This window comes from Harpia harpyja, chromosome 18 (assembly GCF_026419915.1).
Source record: "Harpia harpyja isolate bHarHar1 chromosome 18, bHarHar1 primary haplotype, whole genome shotgun sequence".
NCBI lineage: Eukaryota > Metazoa > Chordata > Aves > Accipitriformes > Accipitridae > Harpia > Harpia harpyja.
The window spans coordinates 12,909,248-12,917,355 of NC_068957.1; the positions used below are offsets into that span (position 1 = coordinate 12,909,248).

At 59.5% G+C, this 8,108-nt stretch overlaps 1 protein-coding gene across 2 annotated transcripts; it reads right to left on the bottom strand.

Annotated features, from left to right (window-relative positions):
* Window positions 1-344: 344 nt before the first annotated feature.
* On the bottom strand, window positions 345-7,733 carry PLP1 (proteolipid protein 1). 2 transcript variants are annotated; one of them, XM_052813915.1, is made up of 7 exons: window positions 7,596-7,733; window positions 5,051-5,237; window positions 4,405-4,561; window positions 3,305-3,473; window positions 3,014-3,087; window positions 2,839-2,904; window positions 345-2,400 (listed from the first exon to the last, which is right to left on the bottom strand). In XM_052813915.1, the coding sequence occupies exons 1-7, from the start codon at window positions 7,597-7,599 to the stop codon at window positions 2,329-2,331; spliced, it is 729 nt and encodes a 242-aa protein (XP_052669875.1). In that variant the 5' UTR covers window positions 7,600-7,733; the 3' UTR covers window positions 345-2,328. The 2 variants fall into 2 exon arrangements, with proteins under 2 accessions (XP_052669875.1, XP_052669874.1); XM_052813914.1 differs by having other exon boundaries at window positions 4,300-4,561; window positions 7,596-7,732.
* Window positions 7,734-8,108: the final 375 nt, after the last annotated feature.

Sequence of the window (8,108 nt, forward strand, 5' to 3'; positions counted from 1 at the left end):
GGCAGAGGCTGCCACCACATAGGCTGAGTATTAAAGGACAGCGGCACATTGCCAAATATGAGCAAGCAGCTCCTACAAGACCCCAGCTTTCCTCTGGGTGGCTGAAGGAGAAATAGAGGTTTTAAGGGCTCCCCAGCTGGGAACCAAGATTTTGAAGTCAGAGTTATGAACCTCATGGCTGGGGTGGGAAGGAGGGGTGGGCAGAGTCCTGCAGGGGCTGCTGGCCCGCACATGGGGCTGGTGAGTACTGCTCCTCCGGGACCTTCTCCTCTGCAGCCTCCCCATCCATGGTTTTTTTTTGGCAGGGGGGCAGAAATCCTGCACAACAAATGGACAGACAGACATTTATCTTGTTCAGAATGTTCTTAATTTTAATTTATTTCCTTTAATTTTTATAAAATACATCTTGTAAGATAAGTCTCTAAAAACTTGCTCCTTTTTATTGCTTGTTAACAAGTTGAAATTCTAGATCAGAAATGAAGGAAACACTTTCAGTTGATTAACTCTCTTTTTGCGTGTGTGTGTGCACATGTGTGCGTGTGTGTGTGTGTGTGTGTTTGGGGTCTGGGGACAAGGGTGGAAAGAGGATCTGGTTATTTTTTTGTTAAACGGGTACCAAAAAAACCCCAGCAAACCCCCAAGAGAGATAGCGTCAATGTGAATTTCCAGATCTTGACTGGTTTCTCCCCACCCTGCTGTCCCTCCTGGCATCTCCCCCATCCCCAGCCCGTGTGCGTTGGTAGCCTGGCCAACCTATTTCAGCATTCCTGGCAGCAAGGGTCCTTCGAACGCTCTGCTCAGCAGATCTGCTCCTTTATCCTTGCCCCTGCTGAAATCGGCACTTAAAAAAAATATAATAATAATACAGACAAAAAAAAATAAATCCATGCAAGATGGAGCTACAGTCTGCCACTGAAAGTAGTTTCTCCAATAAATAAACACAAAGATTAGCATTAAGGAGAGGCAAGGAAGAGCAAAACAAAATACCGGTTGGCGGGAAGGACTGGAAACAGCATTTTGGCAAGTCTGGCTGGACCCATGCTACCCAGCCAGGGGGCTTTCCTCCAGCTGCCACGGCGAGCGATCATGGGGGAGAGGTTGTTTCCACCAAACCCCTCACCCTGCTGCCCCCTTCCGTGGGAAAAGACTGAACTGGCACTGGAAAAGGTCTGGTTTGCAGAAACAGGCTGTGTTTCCGCCTCGTGACCCCCAAACCACCGCCTTTCCTTCCCTCCTCAAGTCCTTCATGGGTTTTGGCTGGAAGCGAGATGCTGCCAGTCCCTCCCGCTCTGGCAGACACAAGACAGTTGTCCTGACTTGCAGGAAGCACAGGAAAAAAAGTGAGGGGAAGAGGGGGACAGAATGAGGGAAAGTTATGTTTGACACAGGTGAGAAACAAATCAAGCTCTCTGATGCAGCGGAGGTTAGAGAAGCAGACGTCACCCCAGAGAAGAGCACCATTGTGAAGGGACGAGAGCGTGCGGTGAGCATGGCACTTGCAGGGCAGGGTGGGCAAAGGTGCGCAGTCCAAAGGGTCATCCCCTGCCTACGGAGGGATAGCTCTGGCTTTACGCTCCCGGGGCACAGCGCAGAGATGTCCCCTCTCGATCAAACCTTTCTGCTGCCTCTCTGCTGCCTGGAGTGTAAAGCCAGGAGCCCCCCTTGTCTACAGAGACACCAAACTCCTTTAGGCTTTAATAAGGGCAGCTCTTTTAGGGCTTTATCAGCATTGGGATCAGGGCTCTCTTCTCCGCAATGGGAAGATCCTTGCCCTAAACTCCCTTTGCCTTGGCTGCAGCAGGCAATTTGGGGTAAATTCACCTTTCTTTGCTAAGGGAAAAAAAAATAATCCTTCTCTTATTCTCCATCCATGGGTGGTGACAGCAGACAGCTCCAGGAGAGTCTCTAGCAATGGTACCGCGACTGGGCCAACTTCCTTTTCTCTCTAGGTAGCCTCTTGCTACTAATGGAGCAACCTACATGGATTTCCTCCTCCCAGGAGCATGAAGGACTTTGCTCATCCCTAGGCAACATCAGGACACTGGAGTAAGTCCCTCCTCTTCTCTGGCTGGTTTTGATGGGCTTGGCCCTAGAGCGAACCGGTTGCGGATGAGCAGAGAGAGAAAAGTGCATGAAGAGGTGTCCATTGGTGGGAAGCTCTCCTTCCTGGTCACGCTCAGCACGATGGATGCGAGGGAGGAAGAGGAGGGGAGTCAGCGGCGAAGGCAGAGTTAACGCAGGAGACCTGGTGTCAGGTGGCTGCAGTGTTAAAGCCTCGGGGTTAGAGAAAAGAAGGGCGTTTGGTCTGGCTGGACTCCACCGCGCAGGCTAGAACTTGGTGCCTCGGCCCATCAGCTTGAGGACGGCAAAGTTGTAGGTGGCAGCAATCATGAAGGTGAGCTGTGGGTGGGAAGAGAGTGAGCAAGAGGGGAGGAGGAGAAACAAAACTCCCATGGGTGAGGAGTGCAAGCGGGGGGGACACCTCACTGCAGTACACTTGAGGTCACATCCCATGGAGCCCTGTGGCCCCACTGCACCGACAGGACACTGTAGTGTCTCGTCACTGGTGTAAAGCAAGAGAAGAGCCAGGGAAACACAGGGGACTCGGTGCATGGGCAGCAGGACCTCTCCCTGGTGGTCTCCTAAAGCCTCTCCAGATCCCCTCCAGCAGTCACCTCTACATTCTTATGGCCCGAATTCGCCATCTGCACTTATGTGCCAGAAAAATGACATGAGCACAGGCTCTGTCACATCCATGCCCACCACCTCTGTTGTCCTCTGCCCCCACATCCTCGCTGGGCGGAGGAGAACAGCCGGGCAGGAGGAGCACCAACTCACCAGTGAGACCAGTGTGGCGGCTGCCCCCACGAAGGCTGCGATGAAGAGGTGGAAAGTCATCTGAAACTGCAAGGGAAGAGGGGGTGAGCTCCCAGGGTCCTGTGTGCTGGCCAGGAAGGCCAGTGCCGAGACCACTCACTGAGGGAAGCGCACATGGGGTGACGGAGGTCCTCACCTCGCTGGTCTTGCAGATGGAGAGCAGGTTGGAGCCACACACCTTGCCGGGGAAAGCGTTCCAGGGCAGGACACCTGGTGAGAGGTGGGGAGCCAGGTGAGCCAGGCATGGCCACCAGCCAGCCACCTTGCTCAGCCTCCCACAGCCACATGTGTCACACACACCCCAGCGTTTCGGGGCTCTTCAGCACTTGCCTCTGCTTTATCCCAGCCTTATCCACCTGGACCCTCTCCTCCATCCCCTCTCTTCTGCCCTGAGCCCAGGCTCCTGGGCAGTGAACCCGCCGCTCACCATACATCCTGGCATCTGCACACAGGGTGCCGATGCTGGCCGAGGTCTTGCTGGGGTTGGCAATGGACTGGCAGGTGGTCCAAGTGTTAAAGTAGATGTAGACGGGCACCGCGGAGCAGGCAAAGACCAGGAGCCAGATGATGGTCAGGACGTAGGTAATGCCCACAAACTGCAAGGGGCAGGACAAGCCGGGGCAGAGCCGTGGTTACCGAGCGGCCAGGGACGCGGACAGGGGAGCGCGAGGGTCCCTGGGCAGGAGAGGGTGCGGGGCAGGCAGGGGACTGGGATGCTGCCTGCATCCAGCTCCACGCCGCCCACCACACCCGGCGGATCCCCAAAGCAGCCAGCACGGAGCGGCAGCCTGAGCCGGGCGTCCCTGCGGCTCACGGGGCCAGCACCAGCCCCGGGCTCGCCCCGGGCTCACGGCCGGCTACGCGTGCGTGGGGGTGACCGGCGGCGGCAGCAGGATGGCTGCCACTTCCCGCGCAGGGCCGGTAACCACGGCCGCGGCAAGCAGGGCTTGGCTTCTGCGGGAGGGCAGCTGCAAAACCCGCTTTGGCGTGCAAATGCGGCTCTCCTGCCCTCCCTCTGCGGTGCCACCCCGACCAGCCCCCGAGGGAACCGCAGCCATCCCCCTCCGCTCCCCCAGGCCACGGGCTCCCCTTACCAGCACTTTGTCATGGTCCCCAAGCACAGCGGAGGGGACAACGCCAGGGGCACAAGGTGCCAGAGAGCCTTGGGCTGCCAGCACCGCACGGATGCTCCTGGCTCTCCCCGCCAACGCTTACACATGAAGCGGTTTTGTTAAATGTGGCCATTTGGGCTGCTTTGGTCCCCAGAGGCCACAGCAGGCCTGGGGGAGGGCGGCCGGGCTGCGCTTCCCTTTGGGATACCCCGAAACCCGGACGGCCACAGTCTCCTGCCCTTCAGCCACGCCGAGCGTGGCGAACCCGCTGCAGGCGCGCGAAGGGGTGCCAAACCCCGGTTAAGATCACCTTGTCAGGATGTCCTAGCCACTTTCCCAAACACTGACACACCCGCTGCAATGAGTGAGCTCGCTGGGGGCCTCGCGCTCCCCTCCCTTTCGGGCCCCCAGTTACCGTTGCGCTGAGGCCCTTGCCGCAGATGGTGGTCTTGTAGTCCCCGAAGATTTGCCGGACGGCACCGGTGGTGTAGAAGCCTTCGGCCAGCAGCAGGGCTCCGTAGAGGAAGAAGAAGGAGGCCGTGCCATAGATGACGTACTGAAAAGCGTGGATGCTGCCAGGGAGAGGAGCGGGCAGGGATGCTCAGGCGCCGGGGTGGTGCTGGAGAGCTCAGCCCCACGTGCAGCATGGCCGGGGCAGCCTGGCTGCAGCGACTTACCCTCCCCGTGCCACCCCGGGGGGACCGAAACAGAGGGTGAAGCCGCAAGAGGAGCGAGCGGGGCCAAAGCTGTGGCGAGCAAGGCTGTGGATCGCTGCCAGCTCCCCCGTGCCCTCCATACCTACCCAGTGCAGAGGTCCAGCTCTAGCCAGAGCACCTAGCGAGGGTCAGATAAAACAGGTGTGAAACGGAAACAAGTGGCCACTGGACACTGCCATGCAGCCGCGGCACCGGCACACGGCAAACACAGCCTGGGGTCTCCATGGTGCCTGGGTGACAGCATCGGCCCGGCCAGCCTGGCCAGACACCTCCTCCCAGCACAGAGCAAGACAGAGACGCGAGGGGCCCCAGTGCGAGGGCGATGCACCACCACAGGGTACTTACACGTCGATGAGATACTCATAGTCCTGGTAGTTTTTGGAGAAGTAGGTCTCAATGAGCTGCTCGGTGCCTGTGAGGGCTTCGTGCCCACAGCCACAAAACAGTGCTACCCCAAAGAAGCACAAGCCAGTGGCAACCAGCGAAGCAAAGGGTGCCCCAATGAGACATCTGGCACAGCACTCGAGCAAACCTAGGGAGAAGAGAGGTGAGGTGGGATGGGGCTGCCGGGACAGGGAGCACTTGGAGCCTGCAGCTCAGGAGCAGGGAAGCACAGGGTGAGGAAGGTGCCCAGCAGGAGGAGGGAAGCAGGCTGAAGGAAAATCCAGAAATGATTAAATGATTCATTGCAGTGCTGGAGAGGAAACCCAGCAGCTTCCCCAAGAGCTCTCTAAGCAGCCAGGCAGGATTGCACCCCAGTGTGCCCAGGAACAGGGGTGATGGCAATGTGGGGCACCGGGGCCTCAAGTCAGCCGTTGGGTGTGAGGCGGCCGGGGAGCTGAGGCAAGCCAGCTGTGCCGACCCGTGCGAAACAAGATGGAAATACAAGGCGATGTAGCGTAATGCCAGTGGGACCCAGCAAACAAGCTACTAATGGGCTCCCCGCTGCCAGCACAGCCCAGCTGCGGGCAACGGCGATGCCAGCTGCCTGCATTTTTCTTTTGCCATTGAAGATGGAGGGGAACCCAGCACCTCCACAGAGACAAACTGCACTGGAGACCTAGCAACATGGCCCAGCTTTGGGGCAGCGCAGGAGGAGCTGGCACATGCCCCAAGCACACTGGGCTTCCAGGCAGCACGCTGGGGTGCACTCATCCCCTCTCCTGGCACCCCACAGGCAGCTCGTGCTGCAGCAGCCCCGTTCCACGGGCAGATGTGCTTATGGAGAGGAGCCATGTTAGTTCCCAAACGTCAGTGCTTGTGTGATAGATTTAGTCCTAAGGGACAGATATTTGGCAAGAGAGCATGTGTACCTGTGTGTGGGTATGGAAAGCAAGGGCACATGCCAGTACGCTGCTTGGATTGCCTAAATGCTGGATTTTTTCAGCAGTGGGGCCATGGACACCTGCTCCTTCTGCACGTCGGGGCTCTAATGTACAGGATCATTAGCTCAGGTTCCTGATGGGCTGGGTGCTCAGCCAGCCACTCTCCTGCCCAGTTTGGGGGTGGGCAGCCAGGTGAGTTTGCACCCACCAGCATCTGGCTCTGGAGCTTCAGTTTGGCTCCAGCTAAGCTGCAATAACCTGCTGCCCTGGCTGTGCAACACCTCTGCGCAGGGAAGCTGCTCCCCTTCCCCAAGATGTGAGCTTCGGCACCCCACTGTCCTGGGCATGGTGGCTGCCTGGGCATATCCCATCTGGGCATAGCATTTGTGCCTTGAATGCCAAACAGGCACCCGTGGGAAGCGTTCCCAAACCCACGCTCCCTCCACGGATCCCACAGTGCTTATCTCCTCCCTCAAAGGACAAGAAAGCCATGGGGTGCCCTCCCCTCCCCACTGGGAGCAAGGTTGTGCGGTGGCACCGAGGACAATGGGGGATTGTCCTGGCACTGACGCCCTGGCGGCTGCCCCATGCTGAAAGCAAACAGGGAACAAAGGCAGCGCTATGGGGGAGCACTGGGACCCCTCCCGCTTGTTTGCCTTGGACGTGGCAGGTCCAGGGGGGTCCTGCTCCTCCTGGCCAGCACTGCTCCTCGAACCTCGCTGGGACCCACAGTAGCGGGGTGCTGGGCCAAACACACCTTTTTCATTTTTATTTTTGGCCACCTGAGAAGTGGCGTGGCAGGTGCCCGGACTGGGGCATGGTGAATGCCCCCGTTCCTGGGGGACTGCGGGTCCCGGGATGCGGCAGGGCCTGGCAGGCTCCCTGCCACAGCTCCGGCCCCTCGAGCTTTGGGAAGCTGCGCTGGGGAAGCCTGGGGAGGGGAAGGGAGGAGAGAAAGAGCCCTTGTGCCACACAATCCCAGGCCTTGTACCCAGGCTCAGCTGCTGCTGGAGCCAAACAATATGCTGCAGACAGGAGGAGGAGGCAGGGTGCCGGCAGCCCCTGTCACCTCTGGGAGCAGAGCACCCCTGATGCCCTGGGGGGTTATGCTGGTAAGTATTAGTTCTGGTGTATCAATAGGGAAACTGGGGCATGAGGAGTGCCTCTGTTTTCCCACGGCTCCCGGCGTACAAGTGGCACGAGCTGTGGCAGGTCTCAGCACCCTGCCTGGACCTCCCAGCTCCCACCAGCCCTGGGCAGGAACTCTCATCTCTCCAGCCCGTGTGGCGAGGGCTTGGGTGGGACCAGCCATGGGGATGGCACCTGTCCCCACAGACAGCGCATGAGCACGCAGGGACAGAAAACCACTTTGGGAAAGAAAACACCGTTCCCGCCGTGCCGAGGCATCCTCCCCCGGCAGCTCCCATGGCCAGCATGGCCACACAGGGGCCACCCGACCAGACCAGTGCCAGAGGAAAGTTTCAGGGGCCTCTGCTCTGGGACAGGGTCCGCAGAGCCACCAGCAACAGCTCTGCGGGCGTCCGCCACCCTCAGCCCATACTCACCCATTGTGCTGGACTTGGTCGACTCCTCCGACCACCCGCGGCTGCTTTGGTGCTGCCTGCCGGAGCCCTCGCCTGCCTGGCGGTCCCTCGCCCTGTGTTTCCCCCTCTGGGGGCCTGTCCCGCTCTCCAGCAAAGAAAAGGGCTCTCTGAGTGACAGCCACCCCCCTTAAAGGGACAGGACCCCGCCCCTCCCCCTCGACCCCCCCAGCAGCACCCCTTGGCTGCCAGCTCCCGGGTGCCTGGCAGCTGCGTGGGCAGAGCCTCCCCACAGCCCCGCTCGGGGCTTTTGGGGGAAAAGGCTTTTGCAAAAGAAAGAGAGCGGGGAGGCTTCATGGGGTGTCCCCTCATCGGTGGCTCTGGGCACCCCCGGCCCGGCCAGGCTGTGTTTGCCCTGGGCTGCCCGCTGTGGCAGTGTGGAGACTGGCCCCATGGTCGGGGGTGCCCCTCTGACACCTCCCTGACACCCCAGCACCTGCCAGTGGGGTACAGGGTCCCCTGTCCCAGGGACCTGCT